The sequence below is a fragment of the Ptychodera flava genome, chromosome 14 (assembly GCF_041260155.1).
Source record: "Ptychodera flava strain L36383 chromosome 14, AS_Pfla_20210202, whole genome shotgun sequence".
In the NCBI taxonomy this organism is placed as follows: domain Eukaryota; kingdom Metazoa; phylum Hemichordata; class Enteropneusta; family Ptychoderidae; genus Ptychodera; species Ptychodera flava.
Window position 1 is genome coordinate 39,976,066 of NC_091941.1, and position 18,290 is coordinate 39,994,355.

General features: G+C 35.9%; 1 protein-coding gene across 2 annotated transcripts in view; it reads right to left on the reverse strand.

Moving 5' to 3' along the window:
* Positions 1 to 1,979: 1,979 nt before the first annotated feature.
* LOC139150489 (mitogen-activated protein kinase kinase kinase 9-like) overlaps positions 1,980 to 18,290 on the reverse strand; it is a 40,196-nt gene continuing 23,885 nt past the window's right edge. The window contains exons 3-11 of one of the 2 annotated variants that reach the window (XM_070722880.1): positions 17,223 to 17,371; positions 16,661 to 16,836; positions 15,463 to 15,709; positions 15,033 to 15,152; positions 12,650 to 12,727; positions 7,004 to 7,213; positions 5,792 to 6,604; positions 4,766 to 4,939; positions 1,980 to 4,077 (exon numbers count right to left, since the gene is read on the reverse strand). In XM_070722880.1, the coding sequence (XP_070578981.1) occupies positions 3,848 to 4,077; positions 4,766 to 4,939; positions 5,792 to 6,604; positions 7,004 to 7,213; positions 12,650 to 12,727; positions 15,033 to 15,152; positions 15,463 to 15,709; positions 16,661 to 16,836; positions 17,223 to 17,371 (2,197 nt within the window). In that variant the 3' untranslated portion in view covers positions 1,980 to 3,847. The remainder of the gene's footprint in view (positions 4,078 to 4,765; positions 4,940 to 5,791; positions 6,605 to 7,003; positions 7,214 to 12,649; positions 12,728 to 15,032; positions 15,153 to 15,462; positions 15,710 to 16,660; positions 16,837 to 17,222; positions 17,372 to 18,290) is intronic. The other variant, XM_070722881.1, reaches the window with a different exon arrangement.

Sequence of the window (18,290 nt, forward strand, 5' to 3'; positions counted from 1 at the left end):
TTTCCTGACCAAAAGTAACAAAATTGTCTAAAAATACAAATTTGCATATTTCAGGACAATTTCCACATATTCAACTCTTTTCATCCCTGTGCATCTGTACATCAAATATAAAAGCTGTCTGTCCAGCAATTATAACAAAAAATATTTTTTACAATATTTTGACCAAATATTACCAAAATTGCCCAAAAATGGTAATTTTGCCAATTCTGTCATAATATCATCAAATTAGAAGGGTAACACTCTGCAAATATCCAACCCAAATTTGAGAGCAATTGGGTCTGCAGTTTCAGAGAAGAAGAATATTTATTCAAAATGAGAAAAATAAAAGAATTCAACAAAAGTACAAAATTCAAGATATTTTCACGATATACATATAACTGCATAATGTCCACCTAGGGTAATTGCACACTTATTTTCAAAGCAATCAAAACAGTGGACTTTTTCACATTTTTGAAGCTCATTTGCAAAATTTTGGCAATGCAAACTTCATTTGAACAAAATCCCATCTATAGCCCAGGATGCATCAACACACCAAATACTAAGCTGAAAAGTGCTGCAGTTCGCGAGTTTTTGATATTGATAGACATACTATACATATACACACACACACACATACACACACATACAGACGTGACCAACTTCAGCTTATATGATAACCTCACATTGGTATATCAAATGTGAGCAAAAAACTTTTTCTTGAACATTGCTTTGAAGTACTTTTAGACCATTGCAAAATCTTTCAAATCTGATCACTTGTTGACCAACATTACATTTTGTGAACGCTATTTCTGTCAAATTTGTCATCAGCAATGGAAAATAAAGCATGAAGTGTAAATACATGTAACACAAGCCAAATTTTGAACACAAATTTTACAAAGTTCAATCAGAAGTCTAGTTTCCAAGCTTGTTCGCTAAAAGTTATGCCAGTTTTATTCAGATCACTATCTTTACTGTCATAAATGATTTTATAAACCAGGGTCCTTTATATTGTGTTTGTACACTACTTTTATCAACGCAGAAATAACGGATAATTCCACTCACCATTGTTTAAATTTGTAAGGAAAATCAGTAACTTGGGAGACACCAACTATTTGTGGAAAGTTCTCCCGAACAATCAAGCCTGATGCATGCCATGTTCTCAATGTTCCTTTAATAGTGACTCATAGAGAAGAGGCCATGACAGAGATGAACAAATAAATAACGTAAGAGCAAAGAAATACCTTATGGGAGAATAGCAGGGATAAAATATGTGCTACATGTCCAATGTGAATTTGTTGAAGTTCAAGTTGTTGTTGCCCAATACTTGACACAAGAAACCTCAGAAAACTTGGTACCAAGAGAAGACATTTGACTGACTGCAGTAACTGACACACATTGCACCATGTAATCATCAAAGTCTTCATATAGAGAATATTGGACACAAATAATTAATGTACGGATTGCTTTGAAGCATTGGCATTAGACGAACTAGACATATTGTCTAAATCGAGGTGTTGCCAACACTGTCAGGTGCAATTAACAGCTAAGCGGTAACATGAGTCGATCATAAAAATCATTCTGCAAAAGTTGAAACATTGTTTAGCAGGAGGTCAGACGTAGTCTAAACAAAACCACCACATATGTCTAAGCACTGTCCAAGTCTTATCACTTGCTTTCAGGTGTAGTTGTTTTGACTACATCTGACCTGCTGCGAGACAATGTTTCAACTTTGGCAGAGTTGATTTCTCTGTGGTCGACTTGAATTACTGCTCAGCTGATAATTACACCTGACAGTGTTGGCAACACCTCGATTTAGACTATGTGTCTAGTTCGTCTAATGCCAATGCTCCAAAGCAATTCACAGTAATGTACGGATAGCATTATCCTACAGTATCCCTGGATGATTGGATGTGGTTTGAAAATGACTTCAACCAATGAATGTGTAGATGTCAAACATGTTGGTTGATATGTAGACACAAACACAGGAAGATGACAATGAATGAACGGAACAAATTTGTCTTTATTTGTAAGAAATGAACAGAGCACTGAAGGTTGTAAATCTTAATTAAGTATTTCATGGATATACTTGCCATCTCTAAAACAAATGTATACATCCTGATACATAGAGTAAGCCACTACAACTGAAAAAAAAAGTTTTGTGAAAATCAAAGCCTTTGATACCTCAGTAATTGAGGTCAAAATAAAATTATCTACACTGCATGATTTGATTTCATATGACAGATTTGTACACCACTGACCAATTAAGAAATTTTGACACATTACAACAATCATTTAATATTTTATTAGGGCAGTCAATAAATGTTATACATGTTTGAGCTGCTTAATGAGGTATTTGTGACACAATTTTATTTACTAGTTTATTTTTGTCAGGGCATATCAGAATTAAGTTAGAAGAACCCACACAAACATGTATAAATTGAATTTCCTTACAAAATCACCAGTGTGCCTTTGTAACACACTTTTATGAAAACATTTTACATCAACTTGCTTTGAAAACAATACAAATAATGATTCAAAAAAACCCTGAAAAATTTATTGCATTCTTTGGAACATAGAGAATATTTGAGATACTGGTCAGTCAAGAAATACTCATACTCATTAGAAATGTTTGTTTTTTATTTTGTGTATTTGTTTTATATTTTTTTTACCAAGAAAAGCAACTTATATATGGACAAACAATACAACCTGTATCCCACACCCTCTTAAATATTTTGCTGTCTTACATATAAATGTCTTTCCACTATTCATTTCAGATGTGTAAGATTTGTTCAAATTTTACAGTCATTAATCGAATAATCTTAATTTCCAAGCTGGTAGTTGTGCCAATGCATTTCAAAATGTTGCATTTTTTGACACCTTCGGCAACTCTACATTTTCATTTGTCTTTGGTGACCATATTTGTTTAGCCCAGCCTAGCATCTTTGACCATTTGACTGCCTTCCATCTTGCAAATGTGTCTTAGCAGTACTAGGCATGCTATGCCTACCAACATTGCAATCTACAGCAAAGTCACTATTATGCATTGCTTTCTATGGATCAAAGACTTGAACACTCCTGTCTGAAGTAATTCCATCTTGGGCTTTCACTCTTATTTATTCAGGGTATTTTAACTATGGTCACTTCTACCCTTTCAACATCCTTTCCTTTTCTTTCAATTCACCTTCAATCTACAATCCTTTCAAAGTCAATCTTTCTTTGATTACCTTTGACCTTTAGGCCATTCCACTTTGACCTAGACAAAGGTCTCAGTTTTCCTATCATGTCTTTCATTGCTGCATATATTAACAATTCCATGAATTTGCTGAATGCTAGGAATATAGAGACCTTCAAAAGGTACAAGGCACAATATTGAAATATTGGTCTCTGTGAAAATGCTGGTATTGCTTGCAGCAACTGGTAAATACAGTGCAGCGCACTTCATTAACTACTAGTATTATTTAATTTATGAATATTCTACATCTTGATATAGCATTTACCATACATATCACTATCCTTCAATCTCTATCTCAGCTTGATCTAGGAAAGCATTTTGGCTTCAACATAGACAAACTAACTCATCTCTCTGAGATGTTTACCCTGAGGTTGGTCATCTGTGGAATGCTGTATTCCATATCAGAACGTCTATGGCATGTATCAAGAACCTTGTAACTGGTTGACAATAAACATAATACAAACACAAAAGAAACAATAATACAACAACGTAAACATAGTAATACAAGTTGAATATAAACGTATCAAATATCCTGGTAAGACAGCACTTTCCATCTAGGCTGTCATTTGATGTACATATGTTTTCTGCATTTGGCATATATCACCTTGTTTCATTTTTTCCTGAACATTGTCAAAACTACAGGAATTCCTGTTCCAACTCCGTGATTGTTGGCTTCTTTTGAGACTGATTGTGTTGTACCAAGGGAAGTGTAATATCTGCACTCTGTCCTTCCATATCCACATCCAATAATGTTTTCCTATTCTCCATACGGGAAGAGGAAGAATCTGCAGAAAAGTGAACCCTAGCAGTACCGGCAATGCTGCCATCACTGGTATCTCCATATGGTCTGTTAGCCAATTTGTTACCTGCAATTTGTAGGTTGCAAAAAAATACCAAATCACCTTATATTGTTTAATAAAGACATGCACAGTTATGTATGCAGACAATATCTCAATGCACAACGGAGAATAACAGAGTTCATATGATAAGTCCTGCACTGGTATGCGGGGAAACTAAACCTGTATTGCAATATTACATGCAAACTGGGGTTCAGGTCGAATTTGTTTGTCTCTACAAGTATGGTCTATGATCTAAGAAAACCATATGTCAAGCAGCAATTGATAAAATCACAGAAAAATTCTAGTACTTGCAATGTTGTTAAAATAAGACCTTGTGTGACACTTGTGAATGAGAAGCACTGGAGATACATTTACAATGTCTGCATAAACTATAAAATTGGGTCTTGGCTACTCTATTTCTCTTTAAGTGATTTCATTTTGTTGTTATTGGAAAAAATTTAGTGCCTGACAGACTAAATAATCATGGTCACTGACTTTCAATGTTTTTAACATACGGATACTTTGATGAAAATGTAGGTGGTGGCTATCAGAAATAACTTGCTTGATCCTTGGTTGGTATGAATACAGTGACTTGATATCATGAATTTATGAATGGTTCATATGAGACAAATAAAGTAAGGGCATGGTTTCAATTGATGATTTGTTGAAGTAAAACGTAGTAATGATCAGTTTCTATCTTTTGTAAAATACTTACTTGTTGGTGTTCTGCTTGGTGAGCTATTGGAAGCAGCACTTGGAGATTGATAACGTGATGGCGATGGGTATCTGGAAGGTGACTGATATCTATTCTTTGCACCCTGTGGTCTTGGTCTGACTTGGATATCAAGAGTTTGAGGCCTCTCTGGACCCAGAGCTTCAGGAGTCAAAACTATTTAAAAGAAATATGATTTGAACATTATGATGATACTAATGTCTGCAGGAAGTTAGAGGTACTTAGGATTATTATAATTTTTGAGCCAAAAAAAGGGTGTCACCGTCACCTTGGGAAACACAGCTGGCCTGCAATTTGCTTGTGACAAATGTTTTACTCTGTTGGATGACATTGAGAAAGGTGACCTATATTTTTTGTCTTGTAAAAGTTGAAATCCTTGGTTTTACGTTGGTGGTAGAATATTTGGTAAATCATTGCAAAATTCAACATCAAGACTATCATATCAATATTTCATATGAATTTACACTACATACAGCATCATGACTATCATATCAGTCTTTCATATGAATTTACACTATGTATCTGAAAGCTGACAAGATTTGTGGATAGTTAATGGACACCACTGATTCTAAACATCAGTCATATCTAACAACAAATAAAAAGTGGGTAACATTGGCACTGTGTTGGCTAATACTTTCTGCATGACTGAAAGTGGATTTGTCTGTCAATTTTTCAAATGAGCTATTTTTGAGTTATCAAACTGCATTATCAGTCAGTGTCACAAAGTTCTCATATCACAAAAACATACCATGGTAGGTGTTATTGATGCCTACTGTAGAGACACTGAAAATAATGACCATGAATGTCTTCAGTCGATTCATGATTACAATATGCGCACATGTACATGTACATGCTCTTGTTCTGCTCGTTTTACAGAAAGTGGTAATCCAGAATCGGAGATGATATACAGAGACAGTCAATATGATAAATCATACTAACACTGTCGTAAACTCCTTTGAAAGAACAGAAGCCACATTTTATTGAAATCTAATAAAACTTATCAAATACCTTGACTACTTCTTCTTGGAGGGCGTGGTGGAGGATCTGGAAAAGCAGATCTCTCAGTTCCATTTCTTGGCATATTAGGGTCATCCCTGCGAGGGGATGGTAGAAAGCTTGGTCCACTGTTATCTGAAGGAGAATGCTTGAGAGTAAAGGAGGCGGAACTTCCTTCAGATGAGGTTCTCCTGTGTGTACGAGCTGGTGGTTTTGGACGTTGAGGTCTGTGTTGTTGCTGAGCCTGACGAATCTGCTGCTGCAGAACTTGATTAGTGGCATCACTGAATTTCAGAGTTTCTTCTTCATCTCGATACGTAAAAGCAGCATTTTCTTTGACCGTCGTTGGAGTTGCTGGATGATCAAACACTAATTGAAGTTCCTGTTTCTTGTGTTCGGGAGAAGAATGTTCAGATGATAATGGTGATGTTTGTATAAGTCTCTGTGTGGAAGATGATGATGGGGTTGGAGATGCCCCAACGACATTATAATTCAGTTTTGCACCTACTCTAGGAGAACCCTCTTCAAATCCTTCATTATGTCTTGGAGCACCATCATGATTATCTTCATCTACAACATTTGTAGGATTGAAGCGTTCTCGTTCCTTATCCAATGCACCACTCTGGTATATTTGTAAATTGACAGTTCTGATATCGAATCCAATAGCTACTGATGCCAGAATTGCAGCTGCACCAAACAATCCAATGTTTGTGCGTTTCTTATATTTTTGAAGCGTACTACTTGGTGATCTGTCTTCACCTTGAGGAATGTCTTTCCAATGTTTTGGCATCCCAAGTTCATCAGGCCACTCATCATCTTCATAATCTGAAGGGACATAATTATCACCTTGTTGTAAACATCTCTCAGAATTTCATTGTCTTCATGTTCACAGCAGGTTTAGGAAACGGAGTTATATTATTCCTTTTACATGTATTTTTAACACAGGAGCCAAAGAATACATATCCAACTTATTTTGGGATACATTTCATGCTATTGATAATCTACATTGTGCCAGTGTATAAAATATAATAACAACTAACAAAGATTTATTGACTGATTCATTATGTTTTAAAATCCATCTATTAAATAGTATGGGAGTCAATATTATAATTTGTATTACTTCATATTAGCCATATGTCCTTCATGGACAATGGTATTTGAACTTGAGAACTGAAAATCACATGGGGTATTCATCATCCATTTAGTTGTAATAGTAGAGCTAACCTGCTTCCATCACACTACTAAACCCTGGTGTTGGTCCGTAACTCCTCAGTGTTTTCTCCAAATTTGGAGCACTAGTCGACCACTGAAGACTGCCACCATCAGACAGAGAACGCATCTTAGCTGCTTGCTTTCGTTTTTCCTTTTCTTTCTGATGTACACTGCTTGGTCCCCATGTTTTACCCTTTACCTGAGGTTTAAAATTTGGTAGTACTGCAAAGTAATCAAAGAGACATATAAAATTATATTTCAGACGTGCTCATGAGTAGAGTGTACCTGTATAAACTGAACAATCACAGTTCACAACTCCTCTCAGGAGTAGGGTGTACCTTTAAATTGACCAATCACAGTTCACAACTCCCCTCAGGAGTAGAGTGTACTTGTAGATTGACCAATCACAGTTCACAACTCCCCTCAGGAGTAGGATGTACCTGTAAATTGACCAATCACAGTTCACAACTTCCCTCAGGAGTAGGGTGTACTTGTAGATTGACCAATCACAGTTCACAACTCCCCTCAGGAGTAGGGTGTACCTGTAAATTGACCAATCACAGTTCACAACTCCCCTCAAGAGTAGGGTGTACCTGTAAATTGACCAATCACAGTTCACAACTCCCCTCAGGAGTAGAGTGTACTTGTAGATTGACCAATCACAGTTCACAACTACTCTCAGGAGTAGGGTGTACCTGTAAATTGACCAATCACAGTTCACAACTCCCCTCAAGAGTAGAGTGTACTTGTAGATTGACCAATCACAGTTCACAACTCCCCTCAGGAGTAGAGTGTACTTGTAGATTGACCAATCACAGTTCACAACTCCCCTCAAGAGTAGGGTGTACCTGTAAATTGACCAATCACAGTTCACAACTCCCCTCAAGAGTAGGGTGTACCTGTAAATTGACCAATCACAGTTCACAACTACTCTCAGGAGTAGGGTGTACCTGTAAATTGACCAATCAGGGTACACAGGCCTAATGATAACCATGACTTTTTATTTGAAAATTCAGAATGCTATGACTTTGATTCACTTACTGTATCACTTTGCATGACATATCTGACATAAATACAATTCTGACCACAGTCTGTTTAGCTATACCATAAAGTGTACCACTGAGAAATCTTTGTACAGTGCAAAATGTTGGCACATTCTTCATTGCAAGGAAAAGAATGCAGACACATCTTCCTGCAAGCTAAATTAACAAATTATAACTTTTGCCTAGATATGAACTTTGCAGAAATGATACAATAAACATGGTGTCAAGTATAAATGCCCTTTGATAACACTAACAAACTGTCATGGTTTTGTGTATTGACAATTTACGTTTTGTGAAAATGAAAATGGTATACGTGGTATTATATCATACCAGTATATTGATGGCTCAAGTAAAGTCATCTGATTGGTCGAGACATGAAAATAACCATGCTATATTTGTCACATAACACGATTGTAACACACGCAAGCTTTTAGCTAGAGAAAATTTCCTTTTTTTGATGTTTTACGCCAGAATTTCAGTATTCAGTTATGATATAATAGCTATAAACCACCTCAGCAATGGATCTAGAGGAAATTTCCTTTTTTTGACATGTCACACCAGAGTTTCAATATATTGTTATGATATAATAGCAATAAATCACCCAAACAATCAGTATCCCACTTGGTTTTGACCAGTGAACTCCATATATGCACAAACGAATTATCAGGTGATCTGGTCAAAATCTCATGGTACACCAATGCTCGGTGTGGTTTATTGCTTAAATATTTATGTTGCTCTAGTGAGTAAAACATGCTGGAAGAGGAGTTGACGAAGCACTGCCCATCATAAAGGCTGACTGAATTCATATAATGAATCTGAAATTTATGCAAATGTATGTTTTCAAATTCAATGAACTGATCCAGAAGGAGGTTGAAAGCAGTGCTTATTAAATTCAGTATCATTCAGGGAGTTATGTAACAGGGAGACATGTAACAAATATTACAAAATATGGAAACAAACTGGAAAGAAAGCCTATTTATCCCATTAGTTCACAAACAGTGGTCTGCTGAGATGTCATGCTATTGATAAAGTCAATGTGAACAACCTGTACCATACATGCAATACTCATTAAGCAAGCAGAGGTGAAGAATTGTACTTCACAATCAATCAAGGATCATACCAAAATACTACTGATAAGTCTCAAGTTCATTTGTTATGCTAACCATTTCAAAAACTCACCCTATTCAGCTAGCAATGCGCAAATACCTACTTCTAGCGGTTCTTTAGTCACAATTCTCCCCTATGCCACAACACATTCTATACACATTATTGCACTCGTACACATCAAATGTCCCTGGCATAGTCAACACATTACAATACTGAGTTAGAGCTAAAGCACATAGTTGTGCACATATCACTGTTGGGTCCATGCCATCCTACGTAAATTCAGGCAGTACTGAGGTTTCAAAAATATAGTATCAATCAAAAGTGATCATTCATTCAAGTAGGGCTTAGAGAATTTCATAAAAAGAAATTGTAACATTGTAAACATTGTAACAAGGGACAATGTAAAATTATGGTTACATTTTGATGATATGAATGTAATTAAAGCATTGGGTTCATCAATATAGCAAGACTTATCATGTATATGACGTATGTCTCCATCTGTATAATTTACGTTTGTTCACACTTTGATCTTCCAAGTCATATTATCACAAACAGAAAATATGAGGGTAGAAAACTTGTATCTAACTATGCCCTTTTTTTTCTAGATGCATTTTTCCTAAATCAAATAAATTTTTACTGTTTATAGTAAACTTTCTTGTAACAATTGGACTGACATGCCCTTTAATAGTTTTCTTTGTTTAAATGAAGACAGTGTAAACCATGTGCACAAGTGTGTTTTGTTTGTAACTTTACACTTTGGCTGAACCCTATCATACAGTTCATAAAAACCAGGATAAATGTTGTATCACTTTATATGTAAAATATTGCTGATGATATAATCTTAGCAATTTAATTAGCAATTCAACTTCATTTCAATGTTTACAAAAACATTATTCAAAATCCTGAAATTATTTGCATATCTTTACTGCAAACTATTATTTTAGAATATTTATGATAAAGATAATTATATGTCTGGCACTATAACATTTTTAATTTTCATTATTAAAAGATGTGACAACATGGTTTTCCTTATTAACATTTCAGAATAATACCATTGATCAATATAAAAATTGTCACATTTAACAAGCTGAAAAATAAGCAATACTGTATAGATGCATTTCACAGCTGATGATCAATGGTAGTGCTAAGAGCATACTAACAGTGATATTTATGACCAAAGGTTTCATTCAAAAGTTCACAGAAATCACTGCTACTAAAGCCTTTACAATCAAGAAATCGTTATAATTTTATGTTCCATGATAAGAAGTATCAACACAAGTACCAAAATTGTGGTTCTGCAGTGATGCAACGTAGGCTGAGCCCACTTAATTAGATTTTCATCTTATGGTGACCATATGGTATAATTCAGGTCAGTCTGGAATTTACACAGACATGGTCAATACCAACAGCATTCAATCAATCAAACCTTAAACAAACACTGTACCATGAGGCCTTAACTTTAATTGTAAATTTTTGTTCAATTTTATTGTTGTGTATTTAAACATTGCCTAGGTCTCATGGGAAGCAATGAAGTTTTGTAAAACATAAAAATTAAATTAATCAAATGTTTCTAACGCCCTACTCAGATCACTAACATAACTTTGTAGGTCATACCTATGTCATTAACTGTTGTGATATCTGTGCTGTAACTGTCTTAACTTTTATTTTAAGTTGTATTTCTGCACTTTTAATGTTCTGTCATTATACACGCAGATGTATAAATATTATGATCAGTAACCTGACACTAAAATACGAATGACAAGTTGATTATAAGATTTGTGACTGTGTGGGCACACAGCCTGGACAGTCACTGTAGGTTTGTCTAATTCAATCAGTTGGGCCCTTCTTAGAGATATCATGTACTGTATAGGCTATGTGGCTTCTATGAACAGAAAGGATAATACATGAGATAAAATTTTGAAATGTCATTGAATGTTGTGGTTACAAGTATTTATTTCTTCACGGATAAAGACTATTCATTTGTACAGGATTTCTATGGATGTGATAAAGGGATTGGTAATTTGTAAAAGAAAATTGTGGGTGGGAGAGAAAAAGAGAGGGTGTGGTTATTTGTATTAGACTACTAAACTACTACAAATATTACTGTGACTCAGTAATTATGCAAATGAGTCACCACAATACAACAACACTCAGAACATTGTATGTATATTTCCATCTTTTCATGAAATTTAATCAAACAGACTACTTAGCCTTGATATAACACTCTCTTGGTACTAGCACAATTTGTATTCAATGCCGTTCATATGACAGGTGAACTAGTTCTGCGATGAGATCTTGTGTAGCCTTTGACAGCAATGCATGTACCACTGCCATAATTACAAACACTTGAACTACCTGTTGTTTGCTTGTCACATTGACACAGACATACACCAAATGTGAGCTTAAAAACTAATACCTGAATGCGATGACTCTCTACTTCTCTGTTGCCTGAACATTTTATTTTTGTCATTTTAATGGTACATGAATCAGTATTTTACAAGGTGACAGGGAGGGAACTCATGCTGGTAAGTTATTCAAATGTAACACAGCTGACCAAATGTGTCAGTTTCACTGTATTTGCTGAAGATTTGATTGATGCAGAATACAGTTTTGTGCAAATACCTGATGTTGATGTGCACTGAGACTTGGAATGGATGACATGAAATAGTTGGGGCTGAAGAGTAATTCAGTGTGCTATTTTCAACATAAATTATCTTTTTCTGGCTGGAACATGTATTGTACCTTACTGTTATTTTAGGTATTGTGTAGGACAGTCAATGTGAGATCGCATTCATATAATTTAGTTTTAGTTTTACAGCTTGTCACAGCTAGCTTAATCTCTAACTTCTTTGAAATGAATTGTCTATTTACACTGTGTAAAATGATGTCCCCAATAATGATGCCAGTCTGACATATTTAAATTGTTTCCAAAACCATACTGACATGCATATAAATATCTTCATGCATTGATCTTATGCATAGATAAGAAGTTATTGTCCTTGTGTAGTGATAGAGAGAGATCATTCATAGAATGTGCATTGCATGACTCTGGTCTCTGATAGCAATGAGATTAGCAAACAATGGCCACTAAAGAAGGAGGAAACAAGAAATATGTCGAAAATCTGTCTTGTTTATGTTGAATTTCCCAAATTCAAACTTCTTCTACAAGGGAGAAACATTCCTTTGCATACTTTCTATAGAAATACAAACATATTGAGATATGCACACAGTTTTTACAGTCGTGACATACATTTTTGAAGCATTATATGAAGCCAAAAATCACAAAATATCCTTTGCTGCCTTCAAGGCCTTACCATTCTGATCATTTTGGTGATTTCTTGATTTAAACAAATTTAACTTAATTCTGATTGGTAAGATATTTTGAGCTTTCAATGATAATTTCAAAACAGATACAAGGAAATCAGAAAGAGTTATTGTATGTGAATTTTGGAAGATGTAAGTGCCTGGAGAAAGAAAGGTTTGATGATTACATGTAAGAGCTGTTTACCAGATGAAGTTGCTGCCATTGTGGTGATTTCAGTGTATGATTGACTTCTCCGTCGCTGCTTTGACAATGGCATATTAACTGTTAACAGATAAGCACATTAGACAACATTTGTGTTGAAGCAAATGTTTTATGCCAAATTTTGTACCAGAGAAATGTGTTACAATATATTGAGTTTGATAAAGGACACAAGTCTGGTAGTCTAAGGTTAAGCATTTAATTATTACAATACCAACTTTTGATCACACCCAGGTCTTCTTTAGGGTAATAGTGGAAAGATGTAGAAACTGATTGCTCTATGATGGATTCAATGCTTTACTGTATTGTTCCAAAGGTACACAGACTCTTCAGAGACTGCATTGATACATCAACTGGATTAGTAGTAGTTTCCTCAGCACATTGGTATGAGATGCTATTTTATCTAACTTCTATCTTTGGTATGAGATGCTGTTTTATCTAACTTCTATCTTTGGTATGAGATGCTGTTTTATCTAACTTCTATCTTTGGTATGAGATGCTGTTTTATCTAACTTCTATCCAGTAGAGATGCTGTTTTATCTAACTTCTATCTTTGGTATGAGATGCTATTTTATCTAACTTCTATCTTTGGTATGAGATGCTGTTTTATCTAACTTCTATCTTTGGTATGAGATGCTGTTTTATCTAACTTCTATCTTTGGTATGAGATGCTGTTTTACCAGAGCAAGACTTGTCTCTACATTCAAATGCTTTTTTGGCAGGTATCGCAAGCTGGTAGATAAATACAATATCTCTCTTCGACAAATGATCACTGATGGCATCGGTGACATTGGGCCTTAGTTAGCGACCACTACCTATCTGACTTATAGATTGATATATGGCGGGTGCCACATGTGGGGCAGGATGCGCTTACTATTTTCGAAACACCTGACATCACTTCTTGGTCTTTTGGCCAGAGGTCTATATATCTTTCTTTCATGAATTTGACTTTGTTTGTGTACCGTCTATTTACTGTCTGTTCTGTGCTGTTTTGTGTCTATGTTTACAACTATTGTCTTACAAATTTTGACCTAGTGTTATTGATTATGGATTGGTATGATTGCGATTATTTTGGTATGAGATGCTGTTTTATCTAACTTCTATCCAGTAGAGATGCTGTTTTATCTAACTTCTATCTTTGGTATGAGATGCTTTTTTATCTAACTTCTATCTTTGGTATGAGATGCTGTTTTATCTAACTTCTATCTTTGGTATGAGATGCTGTTTTATCTAACTTCTATCTTTGGTATGAGATGCTGTTTTATCTAACTTCTATCTTTGGTATGAGATGCTGTTTTATCTAACTTCTATCCAGTAGAGATGCTGTTTTATCTAACTTCTATCTTTGGTATGAGATGCTGTTTTATCTAACTTCTATCTTTGGTATGAGATGCTGTTTTATCTAACTTCTATCTTTGGTATGAGATGCTGTTCTATCTAACTTCTATCTTTGGTATGAGATGTTGTTTTATCTAACTTCTATCTTTGGTATGAGATGCTGTTTTATCTAACTTCTATCTTTGGTATGAGATGCTGTTTTATCTAACTTCTATCTTTGGTATGAGATGCTGTTTTATCTAACTTCTATCTTTGGTATGAGATGCTGTTTTATCTAACTTCTATCTTTGGTATGAGATGCTGTTTTATCTAACTTCTATCTTATTGTTCTACATTTTCCAGCAATTTTTTTTGATTGCTACAAAGGTGTACACTTTTGCAGTTGATATGTTATACTTGATTGTTACCTTACACACGGCATAACATTTGCCATTGAAACAAAACTGTTGACTTTCATGGAATGGTTCTGAGTCAAGTTTGTGGACATGGTCTGCAATGTGATCTAAAAGCTTCCACTGACAGCTGCATCTTGTCTTATAAAGACAACTTAATACATTATTAGGCCAAAAAAAAAAGAAGAAATGTTTCTGGTCAGCGCGCGCGTCACTTGAACAACAGCTTGTCATCCTTTTTTCTGTTTGTGGCCGGTGGCCGTGGCTGACACCAACCAAAATGGCTGAAGAGAAAGACAAAATTCTTTGGGGGAATGATCAGTGACTGCATGAACAGTATATATGTGACTATATTGATAAAACTATAAAACTGACCATGGTCCCTCACCGCGTCACCGCACCATTTTTTAAAGAAAGACCTGACCAGAAACATTTCTTTTGTTTTTTGGCCTTAGGTACCATGTCATCTTACATGAATGCATAGTTCATGCATGCCGAGATAATATTTTGTCATTATATGTTTTAGAAGCTATTTTTGTTTATTCATCATCAGCTTCATTGAGGTTGAACATGAGTGAAAACTTATGATGTGTCAAAACATAATCTTTGAGTGCACTGTAAAGATTTTCATTACTTACATGCAATTGCCCTAAGTCTAGGTATTGGGCTTGCTGGTGGACTTTCTGGAGTGTTAGGTAACCTCATGCTTCTTCTCTCAGGCGTTGGTGATGGACGCACAGTGATCTTGTGCTGGAAATCTGACACAGAAAAAGTGCACCGCACAAACCAAATTTTCAATTGCAGTTTTTGCAATTTAATTGATTTTGTAAGTGAAGACTTTGCTGATACATTGATGAATACTAACTGCATGTGTCCTTCATTGTCCTCTCTTAGAATGAACCTACTTACAGTTAATAGCATAACAAAACTCAAAGGGCATGCTTCTTGTATTTAAAGCTTTTCTATTCAAGCAAGAGGTTAGACAAAATACATGTGGATACAGATCAGTTGCATGATTGCAAAGCAAAGAGGTTTATACAATGGATGTCAAGGAATTCAACAACTCACCAGATGGCATACTTATTCTCTTTGCACCATCTTTCTTCAGTTTAAGGCGACTTTTCTTGAATTTTCCCTTGCGTTTCTTAGGAGTTGGCTTTTCCTCCTGTTGTTGTAGTATCATGATGTTCAGTTCCCGTTCTAAAAGATCAATCTCTCTTTCGGCAAGTTCCTGTTCTCGTTTCCTGAGAAATTCCTCTTGATATTTCTGCTGAATAGCTGCTCTAGACAGCTCCTCTTCTCTCGTACGCAATTCCTGTAAAAAATAGTGACATAGTTGACAGAATAGTGAAACTGGCTAGTCATCCTGGTCATGAATTTTACTTTTTCTGACCAGGACAATGTGATAACAATATAGAAATACTTCTAGTAGCCGGTATGATATACAAATACTCTGACCCTGATCTTTATGGTCACCTGCTTGTTTATTTAAACCATCTGCTATTTTGAAATAGATGGGGACAATAAAATCTAAATTTCCTGTTTTACATTTCTTCCACCATGAATCAACTATTACTTTGAAGGGTGTGAAACTGTGTATAAGAAATAAAATGCAGCTATAATGGAAAGGGATGAAAACCTTAGAAGACTAGACATGGTTTTTGTAGAGCCAGATTATATGGCATAGCATGGGTCCTTGAAAGCTCAGGTCTGTACACCACTGCACTGCCTCAGTTGACTAATGCCATCTCCGGCCAAAATTTGTAACACAACCCTGTCAACTTCACTCAAGTAACATCAACAAAGAAACAGAACTACTTTCTCTCAATGATTCCTAAATTTAATTGGCTTTGAAAACTAACCAGTCAAAGATTGAAAGATGTGAAACTTGTTCTCAATATTGTGAGTTATATATTTATATCACATAGAAGTAAAATTTTAATGTTTGAATCCTTAAAATATTTTACCCAGAAACAGGCAAAAAAATTATTTCCAGGATCATGTAGCAAAGGGAATGTGATATAAACCTTACAGACCTGGCACCTGATAAAGAGTTTATGGGCAGCGGTTCTGTTCCCTGTTGAGACCATGCATCAAATTTTCCTGACAGGACTCTACATACATGTTTATTTATGAGACTAAACAAGTCAGGTGACTCTACCAGTATTCTATGGGCTGACACAATCAAAAACAAAACAAAAGAAAAACTACAACATAAGTAATGAGACTTTGGCCTCTGGAATTTAGGATGTCAGAATTTCCATACCTTTTCTTTTATCTTCAGTTCCTGGAACATTTCTTCTATTTCTTCCTTCCAGGTCTCTTGCATTGAATGGAATGATTCATATGGTGTATTGATAAATGAGGAATCTGCAATTTCACTGAGCTGATCCAGAATGTCACGGAATGAGGGCCTTGCATGAGCATCTGCATTCCAGCACTCTAAAAGTACAATTAAATACAAAATATTACAGAGAGAGGGAAGTGTGTCTACACATCACATTGGTAACTAATTAGAAGTCAGTCATGGACACCTTCAATGAAACAGTCTCTATCATTTTCCATGATGCACACAGCCTCCTACACGGTATAACATTCTCATGAAATAATCTAATTGAAAGCAGCTGATGACAGCCTCTGGAAAATTCAATGTTCTGACAAGCTGTGTGGTCATAATATGCTGTCAGGGCACTTCATAGATGTTTGAAATTCACTGACTATAAATTGCCTTTGTGCTTGATCTAGAAGTACATAAATTAATATATAGAATTGTATTGATATTGTATCTGATCATAACAGTTATCTTGGCCACACTCTAAAGGACTTACCTGTCATGATACGAGAGAAAGGCTGCGGACATGTTGAAGGAATAGGCAGTGTAAGTTTGTTAACAGCTACACCATAGGCTACAGCTAATCCATCGATACCCTTGTATGGAAATTCACCTGTTAGTAATTCCCATAACAATACTCCATAACTGTATTTTAAGAAAAAAAATGACAGAACAATGTTTGTTAAGACTTGAAAATCAGCAAAGATGGCAAAACATCTAGTGTTTATCAAGCTGCCACACATACTGTAGATGGTATTTGATAAGAAATGTAGTTGAAACTAGAAAGCATTTGCAAGCAAAAGCGAAGTTCCAGAGACCAGAGCAGCGGAGAAACAAGAGAATGTGTGACAAAGATAGGTGCAGAATGAAAGAGTGCTTTGGATTTTAATATTCAGGGCTGATAGCAGTAAACACCATAATACAACTAAAGCAAGGCAGTCCGGGGAATACAGTACACAGATTACAAATGCCTACATGTATGGTAAAAACGCAACAGATACATACGGGGGCGACGACGCACGGAATGTTTATCAGACGACATTCTCGCGAGCCAGAGCAATAATTTTCGCTCCGCTGACCTACGCAAAAATCAATCGCTTGACGGGTAGCGCTGAGTTGTTGCCGTAAAGAGGGGTGTCATTTACGACGATGATCAGACGAGAGGAAACATCGGACCTAGGCCGTTGAAATTGAGCCACATGCATTTTCATTTGATTAAAAGCACAGACTAAAACAATTTTCATTGCTATGTCGCTGTTTTCACAAGATACTGACCATTTGATCTTGGAAAGTTGAGTTGCTTTTACGTGCAGCCAACGCATGCCGGTGCATGACAGACAGTACGTTCACTATGAATGCCTAGCTCTGCATGGCAGGGCTGTGTGTTACCGGCGTTAAACGGCCTCCCACCACAGCCTCGCAGACTGATATAGGAAAAACCGCTGGTGGCTCCTCAGAAATACGGCGGGCAGTTTCTCCGCCAAAACAGCCGATTTTGAGTCCAAATTTTGCATTGATCCTCGTTTTCGAGCACACCCACCTCGCCTAGGTACACGATGTGCCC